This window comes from Dicentrarchus labrax, unplaced genomic scaffold (genome assembly GCF_905237075.1).
Source record: "Dicentrarchus labrax unplaced genomic scaffold, dlabrax2021, whole genome shotgun sequence".
Classification (NCBI taxonomy): domain Eukaryota; kingdom Metazoa; phylum Chordata; class Actinopteri; family Moronidae; genus Dicentrarchus; species Dicentrarchus labrax.
Genome location: NW_026136718.1, coordinates 3,187,614 through 3,214,216, shown reverse-complemented (window position 1 = coordinate 3,214,216; position 26,603 = coordinate 3,187,614). Strand labels below are relative to the sequence as shown.

General features: G+C 39.2%; 2 protein-coding genes across 3 annotated transcripts in view; one reads left to right on the top strand and one right to left on the bottom strand.

The window, feature by feature from the left end:
* Nucleotides 1-12,746, top strand: part of adcyap1r1b (adenylate cyclase activating polypeptide 1b (pituitary) receptor type I) — a 28,193-nt gene extending 15,447 nt beyond the window's left edge. Inside the window, exons 3-14 of one of the 2 annotated variants that reach the window (XM_051377228.1) lie at nucleotides 335-437; nucleotides 2,601-2,714; nucleotides 3,186-3,289; nucleotides 3,392-3,489; nucleotides 4,776-4,908; nucleotides 5,025-5,178; nucleotides 5,265-5,325; nucleotides 5,406-5,475; nucleotides 5,752-5,843; nucleotides 6,043-6,172; nucleotides 6,906-6,947; nucleotides 7,524-12,746. In XM_051377228.1, coding sequence (XP_051233188.1) covers nucleotides 335-437; nucleotides 2,601-2,714; nucleotides 3,186-3,289; nucleotides 3,392-3,489; nucleotides 4,776-4,908; nucleotides 5,025-5,178; nucleotides 5,265-5,325; nucleotides 5,406-5,475; nucleotides 5,752-5,843; nucleotides 6,043-6,172; nucleotides 6,906-6,947; nucleotides 7,524-7,922 — 1,500 coding nt within the window. In that variant the 3' untranslated portion in view covers nucleotides 7,923-12,746. The remainder of the gene's footprint in view (nucleotides 1-334; nucleotides 438-2,600; nucleotides 2,715-3,185; nucleotides 3,290-3,391; nucleotides 3,490-4,775; nucleotides 4,909-5,024; nucleotides 5,179-5,264; nucleotides 5,326-5,405; nucleotides 5,476-5,751; nucleotides 5,844-6,042; nucleotides 6,173-6,905; nucleotides 6,948-7,523) is intronic. The other variant, XM_051377229.1, reaches the window with a different exon arrangement.
* Nucleotides 12,747-14,186: 1,440 nt separating this feature from the next.
* Nucleotides 14,187-26,603, bottom strand: part of ghrhrb (growth hormone releasing hormone receptor b) — a 34,648-nt gene continuing 22,231 nt past the window's right edge. The window contains exons 4-13 of the mRNA XM_051377230.1: nucleotides 24,400-24,500; nucleotides 23,981-24,078; nucleotides 23,371-23,503; nucleotides 21,266-21,419; nucleotides 21,062-21,122; nucleotides 20,183-20,252; nucleotides 18,996-19,087; nucleotides 18,723-18,852; nucleotides 18,473-18,514; nucleotides 14,187-16,745 (exon numbers count right to left, since the gene is read on the bottom strand). Coding sequence (XP_051233190.1) covers nucleotides 16,551-16,745; nucleotides 18,473-18,514; nucleotides 18,723-18,852; nucleotides 18,996-19,087; nucleotides 20,183-20,252; nucleotides 21,062-21,122; nucleotides 21,266-21,419; nucleotides 23,371-23,503; nucleotides 23,981-24,078; nucleotides 24,400-24,500 — 1,076 coding nt within the window. The 3' untranslated portion in view covers nucleotides 14,187-16,550. The remainder of the gene's footprint in view (nucleotides 16,746-18,472; nucleotides 18,515-18,722; nucleotides 18,853-18,995; nucleotides 19,088-20,182; nucleotides 20,253-21,061; nucleotides 21,123-21,265; nucleotides 21,420-23,370; nucleotides 23,504-23,980; nucleotides 24,079-24,399; nucleotides 24,501-26,603) is intronic.

Sequence of the window (26,603 nt, the reverse complement as noted above, 5' to 3'; positions counted from 1 at the left end):
AACGCCTGGCCCGGTCCAGTGTGAAAAGTGCATGTCTGAAAGCCTTTCCTGCCTTGTTTTCATTAGAGTAATGCTCCTCCTTTGGGTCAGTTAGCATGGGGAGAGTGCCAGCAGCTCTGAAATGGTTTGTTTAATTGGTTGAGTGTTTAAACAGATCCCAGAGCTAAGACCTCTCCCACACTGTGGTGTGAACCGCATGGTGAAGCTAATGAAGCAGCCTCTTCCATTTTACCTCTGGGCCCTTCCTCTTTGCTCTGATGTAATCTTCAGCCACTTGACTCCCCCTTTCTCTCTCTCTGTATTTCTCTGCGTGTGTGTCCGTGCTGTCTTCCAGGTTTCGAGCCAACAAGTCCACTCTAACTGTGTGATCAAGAGGGAGGAGGAGAAATGCATGGAGATGATGGCCTCGGATGATCCTGGGAACGATCCAGAATTTGGTAGGATTTCGCGAGTGTGTGTTTGTTTAGCCTTTAATCCCTTCCCCTCATGCCAGCCACTATGCTGTTGATGCTGCAACAGTTTTGGCTAATTAAAATAAAAAAAGAATAAACATAGAGATTAATAACAAGAACATCTTGAAGGCCTCCATACTAATGAGCAGGAGATAATTCTACAAATTGTAGTTTGACTCCGACCTGCTCGTCTGCAAAGAGAGATCATTAGAAAGACTCCACAGTGTGTGTCTGTGCTTGATTTTTAGCATGGAAAACTAAAGCAGGGCCAACAGAGAGATTCAGCAAAGCAAATGAATTCTTTTGTTTCACTTTGTGCCTGTCTCCAGAGTGAGGGAGGCGCAGATCGAGGCTTTAATTGGCAGCATCTCATGATGATCATCCTGAAAATTAAAGCTGATCAGTGAGGCAGTGAGTGACAGGCGTCTCTGCAGCTGATTATATGATGGATGAAGCAAAGATGAGACTGAGAGAGAGAGGCCAATCTGTGCCAATTCTTCTTCTTAACCTTGTTTAGAAGTCTATTTTGGTTAGGAAAAAACAGGAGCTACAAGGATTAAAATGACTTTCCACATCTTTCCACAGTCTGTACAGCAATCACCAATGCTGGTTTGGTTGAAATAAATCTTTATACTTCCAATGGTGGCAAATGTGTCAAAGTACGTCCACTAAAAGTAGGGCTGCACGATATAGTAAAAGTCTTATGATTATTTTGACAGATCACAATTAGTGGAAATTGTTTTTCATTTTCACTGAAAAAACCATTAAAATCATGATAATGTAAGAAAGAAACACATTTTCTTACATGCACAACAAGATATTAAGGCAAGACTACAATACTTTATACTAATTGCACTTTCTTGCAATTTGGATATTGCACTTGACAATATTGTGATTTCAACAATATTTTGATTACATGTACAGCTAAATAAAAGTTGTTGATTTTGCCACTGACAGGCTCAGATTGTGTCTGGATCCCTGCAGAGGTAGCTCTTTTGTTTAACCAGAAACAGCCATTGTACAGCTTACTCAGAATGTGGATACATTTTATAAACCAAATCATAATTTATTATGATATTGTCAATTTAGTTCAGCTACTCCAGTCTTTCCACAAGCTTTTTACTTGTAAATACTTACTTTATTAGTATTTTTTACAGTGTGTAATTAGTACATTTACTTAAGTAGGATGTGCAGACAAACTGTCCTGTGTTGCTCTTCATGCTGTTGCTGAAACTTCAGTTGGATGGAGAGAGGCTCAGGATTATTGTTCTTTGAATTCAGCTTGATTATTCTGTTATTATATTAACTGTTGTATAAAATTTCCTGCAATTATGAAGGGTCAGGAAATGGATGAAACCTCATTAAATTCATTAAAAACCCTGCTGTAGCATTTCTGCTAGACAAAAGGAAAACTCATCAGTACCATATTTTGCTGGGAAGATCTGCACATCATAACAGTTTTTTTTTTGTGTGGCATTTTTAAAAATCTTAAACAATAATGTTCTGCAGGTTTATTGGACTATATCTGCACAGCAAGCTGGGATTGCCTTTTCAAAAGGATGTTATTTGTGTTAGTTAGGAAGCCTTAGAGGAGTGTTGGCTACAAAGCAGAGCTGCTTAACTAAGTCACAAACTAAAATTGGAAATCAGACCATCCTCTTTTAGCTACTGCATCGCTGTATGCACCATTAATGCAAACCCACATGATTGTTCCCAATATCTCAGCCACAATTTATGCTTATATGCAGTAATTTATTCCTGCTTTCCAGTTAACTTCCATCATTTTAGACCGTCTGGGATTCAGCTACACAATGTGCATTATAATAACCAATCATCCCACATTTCATTCCTGACACAAACTGCTGTTTTTATGAAGTTTTATATGAAATAAAAAGCTGCAGCAACAGAAGAAACGATGCACAGGCGGCACTAGCAGGAAGTAATAAATAAAAATCATTGAATGCTACCAAAATGAGATTGGAATTAAAAAGAAATAATGACTGCTGGCTGACTTTTCATTTATCATCTGAGAATTTCAAGGATGTGTGATTTTGAAACAATGATGAGTGAGCTGCCGGTGAACATATGAAATGACCATATGGCTTTTTCTAAAGAATCACTGTGTTCGTCTTCCTGTCGTGTCCTCAGGCTGTCCGTGGATGTGGGACAACCTGACGTGCTGGCAGCCTGCCAGGATCGGTGAGGTGGTCGAAGTCAACTGTCCCGAACTCTTCTCTCAGTTCATGAGCGAAGAAGACTACGGTTAGTGGCAAAGGACTTCTTATACACAATTAACAGCAGATTCTGTATTTTATTGGACTTTTTGAGATTCCCTGTTTACACGTGGTCTTGTTACAGTGTGGAGATTGAGGGATGCCATTTCAGTGAACTGCAGATTTACTGTGCTGGAATTAAAAGTCCCTTGTGTGACATTTAGGAGGATCTTAAATATGGAATATAATATGTATAACTATGCTTTTATTAGGCAGTCCGTGACAAGTATAACAGAATACAGAATCAGAAATCCATTCTCTACACACTTCAAATTAAGGGCTTCTCACTGTATTGGTGATATCATTGGTTGATTTTAGTGTAAATATGTAAAAATGTACAGTTGTGTACAGTAACTTCAACTCTCACTGAAATAATTACAGTCAGTCTGATCCTCTTCCTGATTTCACTCTAGAAATAAGTCTGTTTGCCATAAAGAAATAACGCGTCTTGTGTCTACAGAGCTGGGGAAGTTGAGTCGGAACTGCACCGAGTTTGGCTGGTCAGAGACCTTCCCTCATTACATCGACGCCTGCCCCTACGAGGAGGGAAACGGCAGCCGTTCGGTTCGTATACGACTGTGTCTGTGTCAGATTCAAGGATTCACTGAGACATATTATATGGGAAACTCTGCTGTTTGTTCAGTTTCTCTTTTGTTTCCATCTCAGGACATGTACTTTGTGTCAGTGAAGGCACTGTACACTGTGGGCTACAGCACCTCTCTGGTCTCCCTCACCATGGCCATGGTCATCCTGTGCAGGTTCAGGTGAGACGTTTGGTGGTTAATGGAGGGTACTGCAGCTGGGTGGGGCGGTGTTGGGAAACATGAGGTTTATTAGACAGATGTGAAGGAATGGATGTTCTTCCTATTGAGATCTCTTCACTGAGGTTTCAAATCCAGATTTTATACAGGGTTACAAGCAAATGTTTTTAAGATGAGGACATCCCTTACCAGATGAATTATGAATAACATTTTTATAAATAATAAGTCACATTACCACCCTCCCACCAAATGCATAAACACCATAAGACAAAAAAAACTGCATCCACAAAGTTACCCAAAGCACAACATGTAACACAGCACAAGTTGGCCACAAACAAATGACCAAAAACATCCCGGTTAACACAGGCCCACTGCCACTAAGCCACAGAACCACATTTTTAATAAGTTTGAACAAGCCCTCAAATTACATCACAACCCTGCCACAGAATGGCTTATTATGGTTAAAAAAACAACAAAAAAGACATTAATATCAAAACTACTCAGAACAACTAGAAGTCTGACAGGCCGGCCAAAATAAAAAATATAAAAAGAAGAGAAGCCACTCAGACTAGGGGTTGTAGGAACCGGGCTTTTCCCTCTACCCTAAAGCAACTTTAAAGGAACTAAACCTAACAAACATAAAGCCACAGAAGCCGGACCCATTAGAAAATGAGAACACAACAAAACCAACTGAAGTCTACTTCACTCTGACTCCAGTCACAACTGCTGCTGCTCCGGCCCTCTCTTTAGTGCTTCTACCTCTAGATGAGCAAATCAGCTACACCTGAGAGGAACTCCTGTCATCAGACAAGCTCTCAGGATTGGTTTCTTCTTCAGGTCCCTCAAGTTAATACTGAACTGGGAGATACTACTCCTGGAGCCTGGGTTAAGTGCTTTTGGGCAAATGTGAAGAACCAGTAAATGATTTAGATGTGTTAGTGTTACCATAACGTCTTTTTAACTTGAATGTGTCGATATGTTACAATTGATGGTTGGCTTTAGTGCTGTTTTATGAGTTTTAACACTTTTTAACCTTTTTTTTGTATATATAGTTTACAGTTATCAAATTATTGTCACCAGCAAACATGTTCTCTTATCAACCCTTTGCACACATTTGTACCATTGACCTTTGCCATTATTTTACATCACATGAAATACATATTTTCAAATAGAATTGTTTTTATTTTAATTGTATATGAAGAGGAAGTTGACATCAAACAACTAGATTTTTGCCCCGTGCTTAAAGATGATATGATGTTCAGCATGTTCGTGTATGTTTTTCCTCCCAGGAAGCTGCACTGCACCAGGAACTTCATCCACATGAACCTGTTTGTGTCGTTCATATTGAGAGCTATTTCAGTCTTCATCAAAGACGGCGTGCTGTACGCCAAAGAGGACAGCGAGCACTGCTTCATACACACGGTGTGTAACACAAAATCCCTGCGCACATGTTAACAGGCAGCAGATGAGTTCTACTCAGCTTCATTTGAATGTTCTTGCTTTCTCCTCTCACATTGTTGTCTTCTCTCTCCTTGAAGCTGGAGTGTCGAGCAGTGATGATATTCTTCCATTACTGCGTCCTTTCTAACTACTTCTGGCTCTTCATCGAGGGTCTGTACCTCTTCACTTTACTGGTGGAGACCTTCTTCCCTGAAAAGAGATACTTCTACTGGTACATCATCATTGGCTGGGGTGAGAGACATCACAGGCACTTCTCATCTGATCAGGTGGTTATAATCCCGACAGTGGTTTAATGTTTGTATCCTGTTTGATGACAGGAGCGCCCACAGTGTGTGTGACCATCTGGGCGGTGCTGAAGTTACACTTTGATGATATCGGGTAGGTTTATGAGCAGCAGAGTTGAGTCTCCTGTTGAGGCTTGTATGATCCGGCACTGAATGTGCTGTTTTATCTCTCAGGTGTTGGGACATGAATGACAACGCTGCCATCTGGTGGGTGATAAAGGGACCTGTGCTGGCTTCAATTATGGTACGTTATCATCTGTTATCAGCTCAGTTTTATTATCCCAGATGAAAAACAACACAAATACAACAATGTTTCCTGCACATACAATATACAGTACATCATAATACAACAACATCAGTGCTTAAATTACATTTCCTTAAAATTGAATGTGCAAATTAAAGCTGCCTGAGTGATAACAACCAATCCGAGCTGAGGAAATGTACCCAAAGAAATGAATTAATCACAGTAACATGAGTAATTCCTTACATCCACTCCTGAATTTACATTTTTTTTCCACAGATCAACTTTGTGCTCTTCATTGGCATCATCATCATCCTCGTCCAGAAGTTACAGTCCCCAGATATCGGTGGAAATGAATCCAGTATTTACCTGTAAGTCATTTTACTTTAATCTTATATTTTATCAATAAAATATTTCATTAGCTGCAAATTATTTCATGAGATGTTGTAAGAAAATATCGATACATTTCATTTACAGTGGTTGGTGATGCTGGTAATAATGAGGACACACATGCTGTAGTCCTCTCATCATAATATGAGTGTGTGTGTGTGTGTGTGTGTGTGTTTGCAGGAGGTTGGCCCGCTCCACTCTGCTACTGATCCCTCTGTTTGGGATCCACTACACTGTGTTTGCCTTCTCCCCTGAGAACGTCAGTAAGAGAGAGCGCCTGGTGTTTGAACTCGGCCTCGGATCCTTCCAGGTGACTCTCTCTCCTTCACGGTCTGGATTTAAAAAAGGACAATCTATGTATAAACTGTGGATCTGTGGCCCTGTAGAGGTAGTCTGGGTAGGGTGTTTGCTTCTGTGGTAATTAAAATCAGCTTTGCAACTTGTGCAGCTTATTTCAGTTTTCTGCAACTTTTTAAAGTAAAATTTTGAATCTAAATCTCTGTCTATGTCCTTACTCATGTTTAGCCAGGATGGTTCGGTCAGCTGCTGCAGGAAGTAAAGAAAATGCAGCTGTGTTAGTCAAATGTTTCAAATTCACCAACAAACATTAACAAATGAATTTTGACAGTTCTAATATAATTCTAATATCCAGCATTCAAACACTTGAAAGACTGACTTTGACACAAATAATTGGGGACTTGAACCAAAAAAGGGATATTAAATATAAAATATATTTGGGAAATGATAAGTTAAAAAGGCTTGTTTAACTGTGAACTTCCAGTTAAATAGAAATGTAATATCAAGAGCATTGAGATTTGGACTAAAGTCACAAAAATTACAATTTGATTGTAGTAGACTGATCCAATACTGAAAGTAAAAGCCCAGTAAAACTGCTGATTATAGGTTTTTCCTGTAGATTATTCATACAGTGCGTATATTATTTTGAGAGTTGATGTATGAGCATTTGTTTCAGCATGCTGATGTTTCTACAGTAGATGTGTCTGTGTTTCTGTCTCATGTTTGGACTCTCTGTGTCTCTTCAGGGCTTTGTGGTGGCCGTCCTCTACTGCTTCCTGAATGGAGAGGTAAACCTCCTTTAAAACAGTAACTGACACTAATATAGCAGTTTTCTGAATGCACAATTTAATTAAACATACAACATAGCTAACAAGCAGCTTATCCATAAGGAAAATATGAGGTTTGAAATGCAGATAACTTGAATTGTGGTAGATTAGGCTAGGCTGGTGATTATTAAAAATAATATTGAAAATCAGGAAGAAAAATCTATATTATAAACATTTGTTTTGTACAAACAACTTGTAGTGTAACTGTTCTTAGCAGTTTGGTACATAATTAGCAGCTCATGTACATTTTCTCACCCTTTTTTAATTTCTTCACTTTCTATTATATGGACTATTTTCTTAGCTCAGCTTCTTGTAACAGGAACTACAAAAGATTTTTAGTGTGAGGGAGCATAACATCCAGCAGAAAATTAGTTTAAGCCAACCCTTTTCTTTTAAGAAAACAGTATTTTTCAGTGAAAATCAGTAAAAGTCTTAAAAAATGAGCCTTAAATACAGTCCAGAGAGAGCTAGAGTGAGACTGAGGGACAGTGAGCTTGTCTCTTTCCAGCGAGGTCCATTAATAATGACCTTGTGAAGTATATCCCTCAAGGTGCAATCGGAGATCAAGAGGAAATGGCGCAGCTGGACGGTGAACAGGTACTTTGCTGTGGACCTGAAGCACCGGCATCCTTCGCTGGCGAGCAGTGGGGTGAACGGGGGCACGCAGCTGTCCATCCTCAGCAAGAGCAGCTCGCAGATCCGCATGTCCAGCCTGCAGGCCGAGACGCCGGCAACCTGAGCGGCACCGGCGGGGACGCCACGTCCGGCAACGACGCTGCCTCCGGACCTGACGCTGCCAAACCTGCCACGCCCACCCTCGTCCCGATGACCAGCCTCACCAACCCGTTCCTCAACCCGTACCCCAACCCATACTCGGACGAAACCATGATGGAAACCCAACTCAACTCCAGCGACCTAGAGCAGCCTCTGGTCTGATCTGCTTCACCCCTGAACCTGACCCCAACGTCAGGAGCCAAATAATGAGTCTCTTCATGACCCGACCTCTGACCTGGTTCAGCTGGAGTGAAAAACAAACTCCTGCTCCCTGAGCAGCCTATCATCTTCAAAGGGCATGATTATGATTCTAGTGTGTATCTAGTGTCTTGTTGGGCTGTAACATGCAGAAGAAGCATGGTTATCTCTCTGTACATATCGTATTAGTGTTTAGAGTTGTCTGGTGCTACAGTGTTTGCTGCTGTACAGCACAGGGGGACCAGAGAGCTCTACGGTGATCATTCCAGTCTGTCTGAGGACGTTTTTACCGTTGTCCTCAACTTTCACCCTCGAAATGTATTTCAGACTGTAACTACACACCTTATTCCTCTTTAAATACAGACACCATAGCTGCTGTGCCATTTCAGATGGTTTCATTTAATATAGTCAACACTGGGAAATGTAAATACCTTAAAGGGGCGGACCACTGATTTTATCAGCCTGTGAAAACAGTTAAATTGTCTTGTTTGGCTCTAGACGATGACAGAAAACCTGCGTTACAAACTGAGGGTATAATGAAAGATGCAGGTGTTTACCAGGTGAGGAGGATCTATTAAAAGATACAGTCTGTTGCATCATGGGAAATGTAGTATCTAGTGTTTTAGAGTAAAATTCCCGATATGTCGACCTCTGCTGCTTCGATTCCGACCCACCCTGATGTACAGTAATTACCTTAAAAGTGTAGTTTTGTTAAATATGTTGAAGATTTAAAATGTCAGCATCAAATCAGTGTTATTGATTGGTCAGCTGAAACATTACAGACCCCAGTGGCTAATCTCAGTAGACTTGTTAAACCCATTCAGTGCTGAAGACGCACAGGCGGCTACAGCAGCTCAGTGTTATTTCCCACTGCTACTGGCACAATCTTTTGTTTCCTGTTTGAACTGATGTAAAACAATATAATTGGTGTTGAAGACTGAGGAATGTTAAAGAGAAATTTCATCTGGATCTGACAGGTGGAAAAAGCAGTATTTATGAGAAGGACATGTTTTCTACGGTTATGTGAAATGCCAAAAAAAAAAAAAAAACCAGAGGAAAAAAAAACACACCAGGGTTAAATGATGACTCCGAGGGTCTTCTTCGGATGAGTGCTGAGGTTACTACGACTACGACCACAAACACAAACCTCTCTTTTAAACCTCAGCACCGGAACCCAGACGCCTCATCAGCGCGTCTGTAGAGTTTTCAACAGCCGTTAGTACAGAAAATGTCAATGAAAATGAACTCACGACGAAAAGCATCACGAGTTCAACTGCTTGCATGAAATTGCATTAATTATCCATGTGTTCTTTTATTTGTGAGAATTCAGTGTTTAATCGGATGTTACATTTCTTAACAGTTTCTTTTCCTTCATGAACTTTGCGGCTGTTGTGGAGGCGATGCTCTGTAATCCTGATTCTTTTGTCTCTTTTTAAAGCCGAGCCTCTTCGGTGTAGACCAACGGACACATCACAGCACTTCACTGTTTGTGGATAGAAATTCCTCATTTGTTTCTGGAAAAATTTGATGAATGAGGGCTTTTTCCCCCCTTCCCTCGTACCACCTCGCAGTATCTCTGTCTTTTTGCAGTTATTGTCTCTGGTGGCATTTGATCTCTTTATGTGTGAACACAAGCACACTGAGATGGATGTTACTTTCGGAGAGGGGCTTTTAACTCGGGGGGGTGGGGTAGTAATTCTCTCATTCCAAAGACGAATTATTCGACTCCTCTCTGAGTTTTTTTTGCACGGCCGTATCTGTTTGCAAAGGCTGAGTTAGCTTTGCAACTGATGTCACTGCAGATTTTTCCTTTGGTCTGACTCAACTATCCTCGGAATCCCAACGTTCGACTCTACTTTGTGTCTCCAAAAGTGCCTTTAAGCACAAAACAAGTATTTTGACTTCTGTTGATGATTTAAAAGGAAAAAAAAAGGGATTTGTCTTTTAATTTCAAAAACGAAACTGCAAAGTAAAGAAAAGGGTTGAACAAAGTGCTTTTATGATGCTTAAGACTAAATCAGTATTTTAAACCTGGAGGCCTTCAAACTACTTTAACTCGTCCTTGCTGAAGATGAGCAGAACATACGACAGAATCAAGCAGCGCTACAGTAACTCAATGTACAGTACACTAAACCACACACACAGAAGAATAAATATGTTTTAGTTTTTATATTTTACTGACACATCTTTTATTTTTCTCTACAGCAGAAAAATACAGGGCCATAAAATATCTCCTGAATCTGAACCACAAGACTTTAATAATGTAATGACTTTTCTTTATAATATTCTCTAAAATATGATACCGTTTTCTTCTAAATTTGTCCAGGAGATTTAATTTAATATGACTGGACTGAATTTCTAAGTAATTTGGTCAGAATGCAAATGTCTGAAAGTGTCTTAAAGACAAACTTTAACTGGAAAATCAACAACAAATGAGGGAATTGACAGATATTCTTTTCTGAATACACATTATTTATGTCTGATAATTAGAAAAAATAATACATACACAATACACATAATTTTGGTAATTTGCAGGTAAAAAGACGTCAAGTACGGAGTCCTGAAGCTGACAAAATGTAGTTAAATTATTATTATTTAAAGAAAAATAGAAGAACAAAATCAAGTATTAATAAACAAATAAAAACCTTTGCTATGTTTGCCAGGAGATTAAAGTAAAAGCATACAACTTTTAATAGTGTTATTTATTCTCAAAAACTGAGGTACCATGAGTCAAAATTACCCCAGCATAACCCACCTCTCTACAAAAATCTACCTAAAAAAGGCTGTAAAATTTACATTTTTACATTATTCATCTAGCTTTTCTATTTTCTGTAAATTTTATCTAACTACATAATAGTTTAAATGCAATTTTAAAGTCTTCTCCCCACAGCCAGAAGATATATATATATATTTAGCAGTAACAGCCTAACAGCCTAATTGTCAAATTTCAAATATTAAAATAAAAATAAAAGACGTCCATGACAGCCCTAAGTTCCTAAAACACCTAAATTTGGTAGAAAAAACAACATTTTTAGATGTTAATTGAGACTGAAAGCTTGTTATTGACTTTGGAAACAGCAGTTGACCAAAAAAGGAGCTTTCGAACATGATCTTTATCCAAAGAGCATGTTATCATGGACTTGTAGATGTTCAAATATAAATTTTTCTGACAACTTTAACAACTTTTTGCCCACGTTAATCCCTTTTTCCTATCTCATCTTTATGCGGATCTTGTGCTGAAGTAGTATTTTGTCTACATGCTCTATTTATCAGCAGTAATTTACTGACTATATTTATGGTAGCTACAGTGATAAATATAGGTTAAAACGTCTAGATCACATATACAGTAACTCTGTCCATCAGTCTTAGTACAAACCTTCACTTTTTAACAATACTTTTGTCCACTTTTACTCTAAATATCTTTACATCTCTTCACCTGCAAATGACCGAATCCATTCTTTCTGGGAGTCCAGACCAGGCAAAGGCAAAGAGAGAAAGGAAGGGCTGACCGGAAACTGTACTGTCCTGTTGCTCTGCTGTGTCTGTATTCAGTGCGACCTGAAATAATAACAGTGCAGATCCAACAGCAGCCATAAGGGGGCCCTGTTTCATCTTGTGATGTTTGGGGAAAGGGCTGGACAATCACCACCTCCTCTGCTCTGGTTCAGTTGAACGTTCAGGCGAGCTCATCACAAGCATTATCACAATCTCACCAGGACCACGAGCCTGATTTTTTTAATGTATTTATAAATGATTTCCTTTAGTGTTAATATGGGAGTTGGAGCCTTATATTGCCAGTACTATGTTGATGTCAGACAAAGATGTTGCTATTATTATAAGAATAAATATTGATTTGAACCTGTTGTTTTGAACTATGAAGTAGTTAGTTGAAGTGTTTGAAAGGTCTGTAGCCAACCTTTGTGACTAAATAAACCGCAGTTTAAATGTGCGAGACAGAAACAAGCTGCCAACGTCGTACCTTGTAAATGTGGTTCAAAGTGAATAGCTGTCAATTAAAAACTTTGCGCTGTGATTGTTTTCTTATTTTCATTTGTATTTTTTAAATGGTGATCGTGTTTTCTCAAAGTGTAAAGCCTCCTGTAATGCCTCTGTACTCTCTAATAGGCTGATGCATGCGTGTAAAATCGTTTTGATCTCATTTGACCAGCAGATGTAATCACAAGGGAGGGTCGAGCTTTCGGGCCATTAAGGGAATCCGAGCCGCGTCCTCGTTTTCGAACAGAACGAGTGGGATGAGGCAATTAATAAGCTGGAATGTGGATATTGGGTTTCAGCTGTGAACGATTCATCGAACTGAAGCTCTAGTCCCATCGAATACTTTTCCTTTGAATGTTAATCTTTTGCCGACATGAGGAAAAGTAAAGTGCCACAAAAACTGCTGGACTCTTTTTGTTCTTATTGATTTTTACAGCAAAGCATGACAAGAACTTTGGTTTCAAATGTTTTTCTTTTTAGCTTTTTGATGGTGGTTATCTTTATTGAATTGCTTCACTGTATTGATTGCCTGTTTTAATCAGTTAGAGGTAAAAAAATAAATAAATGTTAAATGGGGCTTAGCAGTTTGCATACTGATGGCTGAATGTAAAAGTAACTTAAAGCACTCTTCTGTGAGCCTGCTTCTGTCTGCTCATGAGCTCCTCTTGTTTTCATTTGATCTCTTTCACTGCACAGTGCACCATTTTATCTCGTTTCGGTGTGCACATTAGAAGGGTTTTTTTGTACATTATGGAAGTATCGACAATAAATGTTTTTAACTTGTTGGCTCAATGTTGTTGTGTGTGGTAAATATTTAAAAGTATTCTGGCTTAAAGGGACTCTAAAGCCTCTTTTTCTTCTTACCTGTAGTGCTTTAAACCCATTTAGATTATTTGATGTGAGTTGCTGGGTTTTGGAGATTTGGCGAAAAGATGTCTGCCTTTTCTCCAATATAATGGAACCAGATGGTACTCAGCTTGTCATGCTCAAAACAGCCAAAAATACATTTGAAAAACTCAACTATAATCATTACCAGGTTACTGGTACTACTCTTGTTGTGAGCAGTTTTATGTAGGAACTATTTTCTTTCCATGTGCAGAAGAGAGCGCCATCTACGCATGTAGTTCCGTCTGGTTCCATTAAACTGGAAAAGGCCGATGTCTCCAAAACTCAGCACCTCGCACCAAAACAATGTAGATGGATAAACAGCCCAACAGGTAAGAGGAAAAAAATGTTGGTGGACAGTCCCTTTAAAGGAAAATGCTGTTGTTATTCTATGTGTTTTATTAAAAACAAATCCTACGAAAAGACCAAAACCAACAATGTGTTCAGTCCATCTCTCAGTACTTCCTCACCTACGCTGTTTGTGGCTCTCTTTTCCTTAAACACTCACTGCAGTGTTTACAAAACTCAAAGAGGAGGAAAAAGTAAATTTGTTGAGGTCTATTTTCAGCAGCGGATTAATCCACATTTGGTGCTCTAGTGAGTATTCGGAGCAGTCAACATAAACTACAGTGTGTGTGTGTGTGTGTGTGTTCATGGTAATGAAGGAACATGTCACCCAGTGCAACAGTGTCGCTCATAGTTTTTAGAGAAAGAAATATTAAAATGTGTATTATTCCACCACTGAAAATAGTTTCAAACAAATGCACAATTTATTCCCACTTGTCAAGCTGTTTTAACAGATAACAGAAAATTTGTTAGATATATAATTATATGTAAATCTTCAGTAGAAACCAACGGGCCACAGACAAGGTAGGGGAGTGATAGGCCTTTTCCACCAACAGGAAACCAGCTTTGTTCGGGGTTGTGCACATAGTTTTGAACTGTTCTGACCAAAAATAAAAGTTGGTTTCCAGCTGGAACCAAAAAATAACTGGTTATATTATCATAAAATATATTCCTTATTAGCCAAAGTGGGCGTGTCATATTCTACAGGTTGTTGTCTGTCGATCCTTGATTACAATGGTTCCACTCAAGGCTGGTGGAAACTCGGGCTTCAAGAATCTTTAACTGAACCAGAGCAAATTTTGTGAAACTGAATAACACACTGTTGGTTTTGGTCTTTTCATGCAATGTTGACAATAAGAAAAATACAGACAATCACCGTCCTTATCCTGTAATGTTCACCCCTGGCTCAAATAAGAAAACACCAAAATGAGAAAGTTGCATTCATGTAGTAAACCGGAACCTGTAAAAGAAAACATCATCTTTCAAGTGAGAAAGGAGAAATAACACTGTAAGTGGATGTAATCTAAAAAAAAGTCCAGACACAACATGAAAAGCTTTCTTTCAAAAACACCACATCAAAACACGCTCTGTTAATATCATCCTTCACTTCCTCGCTGCACAATTTCAAATCGGATGAAGGCTTTGTTTTTGTCATTTGAGCACAATTCCTATCACGTCTTGAATCTGACACAACACAGAAGCACATCTGTTACGCTGCACAGCAAAGACTCAAGTACATGGTATACTTTCATAATCTTACATATATGATTTTCTTACACAGATTGGGACCGTACTGTAGGTGAACTGTGGAGGAAAAGGGAGTTTTACTTTATGAGAAAGGCACTGTAGTGGTCAGTAGCTGAGTAATGTAATATTTCCTTCCATGAATAATACTGTACATATCTACACATACATAGACAGTGTACTCAACCTGCTAGCTGCAAGTCAAAAGAGAAAAATTCAAAGCATAGATACACACATACTGCGAGCCAACTTGAAAACAGCTCATGTAGTCTCACAATTATTTCTCAGAGGAAACAGGTTCTGGATTAGCATTAGCATTAGCACAGCAATCACTAAACCTATGCTTACAAATAGGAAAATGTAAAGTATAATTATCTCCACATTTTGCAATATGACAGCATATAAGAATAAAACTTACATGTATGATACCAAAAAATGTGTTAAATATAAATACCAACTTCCTTTTTATATATTATTTTAGATTCTTCTTCTTTTTTTTTTACAGTAACAAGTTGCTTTAATATGGTTTATAAATCTGTTGGAGGAACTGTACTGTTGTCATAAAATACATGTAAACTCTAGTTCAATTCTATTTACATTCACACAAAAAACAACATAAAAAGAATACGTTGACAAATAAATAGCTTTTACAGTCTAGTGCTCCAGATGTGCGCTAGTGCACTGTGCAACATGTTGCATGCAGAGCCACTGATGGTAGGTTACATTATGACAGCAAGAATAAGACAGAGGTCCAAATTCTGGAGAATGGCACTAATTGATGAGGTAAAAGACTGAACAATCAAATACAGATCTGCAGGTTCAGGGAGCATTAAGTGCATAAGTGGTGATCTGAATATTGTGAGGGAGTCGTGTGAACAGCATGTCCTTTCAGGGACTAAAGTATATGCCAGGCATTAGTGGAAAAAAACCAGCAAACTCACTGCCATAAAACATCTTCTGAAATGTGTGTGGATTGATACATTTATCTGTCACTGTGAGGCCACACAGCCCATTCATCTAAGATCCATCAAGTCTTCTCTCCTCTAGACCCTCTACTGCAGTGATATTCAAACTGGAGACCAACAGGGGTCCCCAGTATAAGGAGGAATATAATATTTGAACTTTTATTACATTGTTATAAAGGAACAAAGGAAGAAATAGAGTTGGCCTTTTTTATTGATTGTAATTTATAGTGTTAGATTATTGAATATGAAGACTTTATCTTCGGACCTAGGGCCTAAGATAGGGCTTCTGATGACTGGTTACCCTAAAACTCACATGTAAATAGTGGACTGGACACAATACTTTACTTAATTCCATATAATTAATTAACATCTTTTTTATCCCCCTTTTCTGTAATCGTTGCAATTATTGTTGTTTATTCAGTTAAATTATTTTTCCCTTTTTGGGTTATGTATGGCTGTCTGGGATTTGGGGATATTGTGTGTTGTGCTGTTTTATGTTTAAACTCAGTAAACATTTAAAAAAAGACTCCATTAATTAACCTCACAGCTGCAAGAAGTAACTGACTAACCTCTCCTGTGCCTACTCCTCCTGATTGTTGTTCATCTTTGGGCCACTTGAGACCACAACAAAGGAAAATCTATTTTGTAAATGCTCATTTTCCCGTATGAACAGCTTAGCATGAGAAAAAATGTGAGAAGGATTTGGACTCGGGGGAGGTGCGACAGAATAAACCTTTTATATCTAAAAGGAACGAAAGGACAATGTTTTGAAGCCACATTCATCGTGTACTTGTTGTGATATTGGTGCTTTTGTAAAATGGGAGAAATTATTTGGTGGTTGTGAGTAAGCTGTGGAGGAGGGCCCCCGAAGCAAAATCGGACCTATGATAAACACAAAAGGCAACAAAATATGTGACCTCTCTGCCGGCCAATACTAAAGTAAGTTGAAAAATAATGAATATCATGTGAAATATGTCAATAAAAAAAGTTAAAGTTAACACCTGTAAAGTTGTCAGCACATGTGGGATTCTGCAGATAATTCGTACACAGTTTCAAGGTACCTTAAACATTCAACAATCGGGCTCTGCGGTTTAGTCACTTGCTCAGGACGACGTCCAAATACAAAGCGGGTGTCGTGACGCAGGGAGAATGTGACTCAGACAGTGGAGACGTTGTTGGGTGTGAGGGTGTGTGCCTCTGAGGTCGGCTGATCTTTGGGGCTGGATTTGTCCAGGACGGATATCTGCGTGACCGTGCTGCTCTCCGTGAACAACGTACGCCGCCGTTTGCTGTAGCTCAGGTAACTCTGAGTCTGCCACTTCCAAAACCTCTTCTTCAGTTCTGCTTGCACCTGAGCACACACACCAGCATCCGCGTGTGGAAAAACACAGAAGTAAAACATTACGACATGTAAAACAAATGCTCCAGGCGCCAGATTGAGGTGTATTTTTGGTCTGTACTGGTTTTTTTCCTTACACAGCTACAAAAGAACCATATTAGTAGATTTGCAGATGTCAGTCCATTAAAGCTGCAGTAGGTAACTTTTATAAAAATAACTTTTTGTCTTATTTGCTGAAATTTTCACTAGAGACAGATAATGTGTAAAAAAAAATCCGCAGGCTCCTCCTGGTGCTCCTAACGGCATCTGCAAGAAACCACCAAGCCTGAACAAAAACGACCAATCAGAGCCAAGACAGATATAGACGCTCTGAGTTGGAGGCTTGAAGACTGAGTCTCATTCCCAGGGTCCCAAAGCATCTGTATTTGATGCCGTGGGAATGAGACTCAATAATTAACTATATTTCTAGGCTCCATTAGGAGCACAAGGAGGAGCCAGAGGAGCCTGATTTTTTTTTTTTACATATTATCCGTCTCATATTCTCAGTCAAAATTTAGTGAAAGGTTTAGCAAATATGACAACTTAAGAACAAAAGTTACCTACTGCAGCTTTAAATAAAGATATTTTTACCCAAATAGATTGTCGATCATGGGTCAGTTATGAAAGACTTCGTGACTTCGAGTGCTGCGACAACCACTTCCCGATGTCAAATGTTCACCAAAACTAAAAATAATGGCCTCAATGGCCATTATTTTTAGTTTTAGCTTCAGGAAAACCTCCCACTCAAACTTCCAGACGAGTACAGTGACCAACACTATTTATATTGCACTGTATAACAACACATTATGTAATAACAAGACAAAATTAAATACATTTTCATATCATTTTGTAACAATCTAATCTAATCTAATAAGCAGCCTGAACCCAAAATGTAAAGAATTTTCCCACATTTTGTAATAAATGATAACATATTGTGGTGCACTGTCAAAAGAGCATTGCAGAGGTCAACACTGCTAGAAATAAAAGCTTGATGGACTTTTTCCAGATCAGGATTTGACATGAAGTTCCCTGAGTTTGGCTGCATCTTGAAGATGATAATAAGCTGATCCTGTAACTGCTTTTCTGTGGCAGATCAGGGAACATTGAGATCTGGGGGGCACCTCAGGTCATCGAGGGGTTTCATTTAATATTTGGGAAGTTTAATTTAGGTTAATTGTTAAAGATATAAGGGTGTACACTTTGGTTCATTATTACATAATGAACCAAATTATCACACATATAACCACCACAAAATCTAATAATTTATTATAAAACTCTGGGAAATTTATTTACTATATATTCATATCCTTATGTTTATATATATATTACCTTTAAATTACACTAAACACTACTGCCTCCTGTGTTCCTTATCAATCACATGTGTGTATCAATATATAACTTTTCTTCTATTTATATTAAATTTTGTACTTTAGTAAAATTCTATTTTTATTTAATGTATTTTTATTTGTCCTCTCTATTGTGTCGTATCTGGAGCTGCTGTAACGAGCAAATTTCCCCAGTGTGGAATCAATAAAGTCAATAAAATCTTATTACAAAATGCAGCAGATTGCAGCAGAAAATGCAGGTGTTACTACATAATGAAGTCACAATTTATTAAATTTTGTCGAGTTATTACATAATGTGTTGTTGCACACAGTAATATTGATTTTATTCTAATTAGTAGTATAGTATTTACTTACCTCGCCATTCAGGAAACAGTAGAGCAGGGCCACAACAAATCCCTTCAGAGCAGAAAAATATGAACCAAAACTTTAAAGTTAAATATTAATATTGAATAAAAACTACATTCTGAGCAACCTCCATCTGACAGTGGGCCTCTATATTTTCCATGAAAAATGTGAATTTTCTACATTTAAAGTGTTTCAGATTATAAGAGCTGCTTTATCTTAATGTCCTCACATTCATTTGTATCTGTGTTGTGTGTTTTACCTGAAATGATCCCAGACCGAGCTCGATGAAGATTCGAGCCTCTGCTCCGGTGTTTTCTGGCAGGAAGGCAAACACCATGTAGTGCATCCCAAACAGAGGGATGAGGAGCAGGGTGGACTTGGCCAGCCTCCTGCACACACACACACACACACACACACACACACACACACACACACACACAGTAAAAACAGACCCATGAAGACTGCATGTGGCTGAAGGTCATCTGTTTGTGTATCTATGTGTTTGTGGAGGGGATATTTATTCTCTCCTCACTTGAAGTGGCTGGTGTCATTGCCACCAACGCCTGGAGATCTCAGCTTCTGGACCAGAATACGGATCACATTGATGAAGATGATGAAATTCACCTAGATTAAAACAAATGACAAGAAAAATGTGAAAGATCTGGAATAAGATTTGTGCTACAACAAACCTACAGTGACCGCAGTATAAGGGAATCTGCCATTGGGGAGAAAAGGGGAATTAACCTCTGGCTCAAAAACCAAAATTACCTGGGATCTGAGATACCTCACGTTTCACCTACACCTATAAATCATTTGACATCATGTGGGACATCCAGGCTTCATTAGCTCTGCTGATCAATTCCTGGGCTCCTCTTCCAATCAATGGAACTAATGGAGCTGCTTAGATGAATTGAGACTAACACAATTAGTCTCGCGATACCAGGGATCTCAGTGCCTACCAGTCGTCTGGGGATATCTAAATGCAAAGTAGTTGCTTGAAGTAACGTTAGTAGTTGGACGTCCCTAGCAATGTTACATATTACGGCAGTGTTAAGAAGCACAAGGCATCCACATGTCACAGCCCTAAGAACTTTGGTTCTGCAATGCAGGTTTTTGTTTAAATTAAACTCTCTAATTGTTCCCACCCAGTTTTAGCAAAAAAAGTTGAGAGAAAGTCTTCAGTCTCAATTGAGTGAAGCATTTGCAGACTGGCTTGTGAATCTAAACACAGCAGGTCCAGCTGCTTTGGACTTACTTTACATCAGTTACATAACATATTATAACATATTGGCTGTCGCTTCATATTGAAGGAGTCTTTCCCCAGACTGACAGAGGACTGCAATACAAGATAATTAGACACTCTACATTGGAGAGGAAATTAAATAAAAAAAGATAGGCCTAAATGAAAATAAAAATCAAAGGTTTAAGGAAGCAGAAAGTTTCTATCTCTCACTTAAACTAAATCACACCGGCCAGGAAACGAGGAAGTGCACTGATTAGCTGCCGGCGTTTACTGCCAAAGAAAACAAGCTTGCCGACCATCTGGACCAGTTTTCCTGCTTCCAAGTAGGAAATGAATCAACTTTCCTTGACTTGTTATTGTTGCATCTAATGTGAACTCCAGGTCCACAGTAGCTGGTGCCGAGTCAAAACACAAGCCTCATCCAAGATTGAAGACTCTTATAATTCGTCAATAGCTCCCGACTGCTCTGTACTCACCAGTAGTGATGCAGTTATTGGAGCTTTTATGATCCACCAGATGAAAGCCACATCTGTGTCATCCCAGCACCTGAGACGCACAGCAGACAGTAATGAGATAAACATGGCAGTCACAGAAGGACAATATTGTACATGTCACAGAACGTCGTGAGAGAAACAGTAGAAACAAATTCTAATCCAACATTAACTCTTATTCATCTTTCATCCCTCCTGAGCATTCTGCGATCACCATGATGTATTAACCATAAACAGCTAATGAGCTAATTAATTAATCTGACTCACTTACATAAAATAGTGATTATCTCTTTATGTGACACATGGCTATTAGTAAAATCGTTCAACCTCCAAGAGGTACAGTAGTTCAGTGAGTATATACTTTTTATTATTATATGAACACATTTTCATTTACTCGAGTATGAAGTTTTAATTTCATTTTGGTAAATAGACTTATGTGACAACATAAACTTTGTGTTTTCTGCTTTGTAGTTTTGTTTTCTGTTTTGTGATTTCCAATTTGTTGTCATGTTTTCCCGTTGCGATTTGCACTTCAAGGCCACCGTACTCTTTGCAAGGCTAAACTAACTGGCTCCTGGCTGTAGCTTCATATTTACTGTACATTCATGAGAGCAGATTTCCCAAAATGATTTCTTTAATTCCTATAAAAGGGGATATTAACTAATATATAGCCTACAAATTACAACTTTTTAAATTTAGCAAGATATTTAATAATAGGGTTTTTATTTTTCTTAGATTTTACTGGTACAAAACCTCTGTGCAGCACACACAATTAGTTTGTAAAAAAAATGCCAATTGACTCTCTATCAAAGTTTCCTCATTGTTATGTGAAGTTTTCTCTGATATTCTACTGCAGCAGCTCACCCCTTGTTATCATAGAAGTTGCGAGTGAGGATCCACGCCGTTATGATCGTTGTTGGGAGACCTGGGAGGCACAGACAGAGTGACCTGATCATTAGTCGAGTCAAAGTTGAGCTCTAACAAGAGACAGTAAGAGGGAGGAAGGACGAAAATGAAGGTAAACAGAGACAGGGGAAAGGGAGGGATCGATATCAGCGGGGCACCCACCCCAGCCGATGAGTATGTACCACCAGAAGTATTTCTTCTGGAAGACAAAGGTGAGTGCAAGCAGCGTCTGCAGGTACATGCCCTCCACCAGCAGCCAGAAGTAGTTGGCCAGGATGCTGAACTGGAAGAAGGCCACGGCTGATTTACAAGATGTCTGTGGGACGAAAACAACAAGAGCAACAAGCTTTAGATTAGTCTGTGGATGTCATTTGTCTGGAGTGGTCGTAATGGTAATGGCCTCTCCCACCTATTTATGGGTCACAGGGTGCGTCTGTAATGATAAAGGTTATTGCAGGTCGTATATACTGAGGCGAAAATTCTCCGCTTGGTCAGACACAATTGAAGCTGTGAGGGTTATAATTATACTGCAATTACGGTTAAGCCCTGCCCCCCTTTAGTTACTGCTGCCTCGCCTGTTTCCAGAAAGTTACATAAGCAGTTTACAGCCAAACAACTGTGGAGTTTGTCAAGCTCAAGGCTGAGACTGGCAGCTTTTAACAGCTGTAAGTAGCTGGCCAATCATATATTTCGCCTTTTTGGTGGCGTCTCTACAAATCCAGGCCATATGTGCTGTATTTGCACACAGGACACCACCTGCCCTTGTATGAAATGAGGACTGTTGCTAGCAGTTTTTATCAGCCATTGCTTGCTGACTTTGCAGTGTTTCCAGCTGATTCACTTTTGGGAAAAAAAAAACCTGTAAAAGGGTCTTAAATAGTCACATGATGTAGAAGTCAGCATCCTCGCCAGTTGATGATCCATGCAGAAGACATTAAAGGCGCAGATATTTTTGCAGAGCAGAACTAGTGAGAGCTACGTTAAAATGTTCATATTTTTCAAACCATATTTCACTTCTACAAAAAGGATAAGAACTAAACAGTGTGTTTGGCAAATGTAGACTAATGCGAGCAAAATGAGTTTGGCTGGGGTTATAAACACAATAGAAATATCTCAAACCTGTGGTCTGTCTTGTTTTGTCCCATTTTCTTTTTTTTAGATTACTGCTACACTTTTTTTGCCACCACAGACATATTATTGACAATTGACAATTTAACGTTGACATTTTGCAAATATAGCTGACAGGCGGAACTTCAGCATTCATCTTGACATTTTTTGTTCTCCACCAACCCCTGAAGAAGCTTAAGGGGTGCTAAAGCTGCTAAATATTCCACGTTCTTCACCAGATAACTTAACATTTCTGCCATTTGGTGTTGGGCAGGTATAATGTACAATGTAATTGATTATTGATTTTCCAAGTTATTTGATGACTGTACTTTAATTCTGAACCCTTTTCCATCACCATCCCCTCATCCATTTACCATTATTCGTTTTTCCTTTTTCCTGTTACATTTTTATGTTTGTCTAAAAAAAAAAAAACTGCTTTTGGTTCAGATCGAGCACAAGAGCGTTTTCTCATCATCATCATCTTTTCTCTCCTGTGGCCCTTTTCACCCGGATGAGTCACGGTGATGTGCTGATGCTAGTCCCTTCTATCCACACAAGAGGGACACTTACCTGCACCCCAGGCAGCCTCATCAGCAGATAACAGGAAGAGAAACACTTGTCATTAATGCTCTCACAGGCTCCGCTCAGTCACTCCCAGCAATTCAATCCCACTCCTTCCCGCTCTCTACTGTGATAAGCTCTTCTGAGTTTGTGGTTCATGTTCACGAAACAAAATTCAAACAACTGGAAGCCATTTAGTTGTTGGTTCTTAGGTCTATCATAGCTCACTTGGCATTGCACTCCGTCTAACATTGTCAGGCAGACAATTTAAAAAAGAAAAGATAAAATTTGATGCCATCCATTTCCCACAACAAATGCTCAACTTTACAGCAGAAATAAACATGTTTACAGCCTGGTACAGAAAAAAGTTTCCGTCTTTATAGCTAATATAGTTATGTGACAGGAGGGCGCTATTTTAATTCATGTCTTCATTCAGCCAGCCTCAGCTCCACTCGCGTTTTTGGATTAGCCGGGAGTCACGTTATTATGACTCCCATTGGTTTTAATGGTAAGACACGCCCTGTGTAGCATTCATGCACTAGAATTGGCCAGGTTTAAATATAGACACAGAAATGGAGCTGTATGGTTTTCATACTCACAGTCGACATGAAGCAGTGGTCCAGGTTTTCATCAGAAAAAAGAACGCCATCTTTAATGAAGACAGCGCTCGCTCTCAGGATGAAAGAGAAGAACAGGTTGATGTGGATGTAGTTCCTGGTGCAGTGAAACTTCCTGTAGAGCACAGAAGAGCTTCCCTGAGTGATTGTATATCTTATATCTGCATTTTGTAGCTCAAAAGGAAATGACAAAATCCATTATTTGTACATGCCCTCTCGAACAGAAATACAAACATTTTCAGATCACCACTTTTTTTGATGCGACAACTCTATGGTTAAGGTTTAGGTAGGTTTAGGGAACATTTATGGTTTTTGGTTCAAATAACTACTTTGTTAAGGTTAGTGGACCTTTGTTGTCATGGCTACAATAACAAATATGTGGTTAAGGTTAAGTTAGGAAAAACAGTGGTGACTTGTGGTAAGAAAAACAACATTTCTTCACATTAAAGTGTGACATTTTGTCGACCCTCGACTTCCTTCATATGGGGACTAATTACTACGGCCACAGGAGGGCGCTGACACTTGGAACGTAAACGTACAATTTCGGAAGCTGTGGTTGTTCCTGGGAGGAGCGTCTCAGAAACACAGTTACCTGAACACAGTGAAGACAAAAATAGCCGATATGAGAGAGATGAGGGAGGTAGCGTAGCCGGCGGTGTACACCTGCTTGAAGTTGGAGAAGTACGTTGTCTGAAAGACAGAGAAAGAGAAAGAAATGTTAGCATTTACACATGAACTACTAACTGCTCACTCACACCATTCACACTTTATCTAACCAAGTGTCAATTAGATAAGAACATTTTGCTTTAACTTGTGTAAACTGGTTCAAATGGAGGAAGTGCACATGTCTCGTGACTGATTTGAATGGATGTGATTGTTTGCCTTTAAATAAGCTTATTTTTCTGCCACCCCACGGACATTTCTCTAGATCCACCCCTCCTCAGAGGTGGTGCAGCTTCCTTGCAGAATAACTGAGGCCGAACAAGAAGACTACCAAGGAAAAGCATTAACCTCTGGTTCTGACACTTCGTACTCTGTGAACACGCAGGCCTCCTCGTAGGAAGGGTAGAGCTCGGACCATCCGTCCTCGGTGCAGTTCCTGTAGATGTAACCTGAAAAACACACATAAAGCTCTCAGTGGCAACGGTGAAAGAGACGCCAAGAGGAAGGCACCAGGGGAAGCTGAGAAATCTACAGACCCAATGAAGGAAGTGGAAGAGTTAAATAACTGACACACGACTAAAACAGGTATTTGGATTTGTGGGAATAGTCAGAGATTTATTAAATAATTTGTAGTTTCACGTTATTTCTTTTTCTGAGGTATTCGTATCTGAGATTCATGCCAAGAAAGACAGGAAATTTAAGTGGATGTCAATTTAAAAATGGAACAAAAATACATTTGGAAAACTATCAGCACCACAAACAAAGATTTTACTACATGGGCAAAAGTATGTGGACGCCCCTGTCCTTCTTTCCTGGTTACTATCCCCCCCTTAGTCCCAATGAACAGAAATTTGAACTCTACAGCAAACAGTGATATTTTAATGCTTTCAACTTTCTGTTAAGAGTTTGGGGAAGGCCCTTTATCAATATTAAAATCACATAAAAGATACAACGGACAACTCAAAAGTGACAGGAAACAGTTAATAGAGGCAAGTTAAGAAAAGTGTTTGGTGATTAAAAAGAAGTGACTGAGGTTGCAAGACGACAGATTTCAACAGAAGAGCTGTTCCAGAGGTGATTGAAGTCAACAGTATGGGCACAAAATCTGGCTCATATGCCTCAGCCACACATCGGAGTGCTTCAAATGTAATGAGGAAATCCTTGAAATCAATTCAATAATCAAGTGGAAGCCAAATGCTTGGCAAATCCCTGCAGCCAGGTTCAACATCTGCTGGAGAGACTGAAATTAAAAGAGTGGAGGCTGTTAGCAGCAGATTAATGAATATAGTTTTGGAATGAGATGTTCACATACCTTTGGTCATGTATTAACTGTAAAGCAACACTGTGTGAAGGATAGTACTGTATATATTACTGCAGTTTGGGTGAACTAACCCTTTGAGATTAAACCATGAAGTGAAACCTACCTGCACACATTCAGTGTCAACAACAGTACAGACTCAGTGTTTGTTCTACAGCATCACATACAACATGCAAATACAGTGTGATGGCTGATTAATGTTCAATTTGTTGCCATTTGTTGATTCATCAGGCCCTAGCATGATTATGCAGCTTTCCTGTGAAGTCTATTAGTTTTACTGGGACACTGATGAATAATAAGAATAAAGACACTCACTTCCCCACCTCCTCTGTCTCTGCAGACGCGTTTATAACCGCGAGCACAGATGTTCTCAGAAGTGAAACAACGCCACTGCTTTTAATTAGGATGAGTGGCTGGGGATGCACACATGCACACTACAAATCAACAAGCCTACTACTACTACCACAGTCTCCATTCACCAGACAGACGCGAGGAGCTGGTTAGGATTTAGCAACAGTCTTTTCGAGAGATTACTTTTTTAGTTTTAGTTCTTCTGGTTGGGCAAATTAAGCTAATATGATACTTTTAGAATTTGCATAACAGTGAGACTCAGCGCAACATAAATGTCTTCCTCCACTCGTGTGAAGATTTGTGCACAGTCCCAAAATGTATCACCACTTTGACTGTGTGAATATATACATAAGTATATATACATATGTGTGCGTGATTAATATAGATGATGTCAATCTACTCAACAGTGCTTTACAAGACAGCAAAAACACAAGATAAAAGATATCTAAAATAAAGTGACTTTCAGCCGGAGAAACTCCAACCTGACCCAGTCTAAAGATTTTCTCCCTGTTGTTGTTGTTGGTATATCTGCTGCAACACTGTAGCTTAGAGTAAAGAAAGTCCTCCTGTGGCAAGCAGTGTTTAAAAAAAGCTTCACGTTATTGTATGAAAAATAAAGTAATAATAAAACTGCTGTTTTGGTGTTTGTGCAGCAAGTTCCTGTCGCTGAATGCTTGAGAATTGTTGGTTTATTGAATTGAACAGTCCACCAGGCTCTATAAAGTTCCTATGGAGCCACATACTCACACTCAAGCCCCCAAAATACACTTTTCTTTGTCAAAATCTGGTTAGTTAGCTAGTAGTTCACACAGAGACACATAGATGCTAGAGACCTGTCACCTGCAAAACCATTGCTTTCCTACGGTATGGCGAGCCTGGTGTG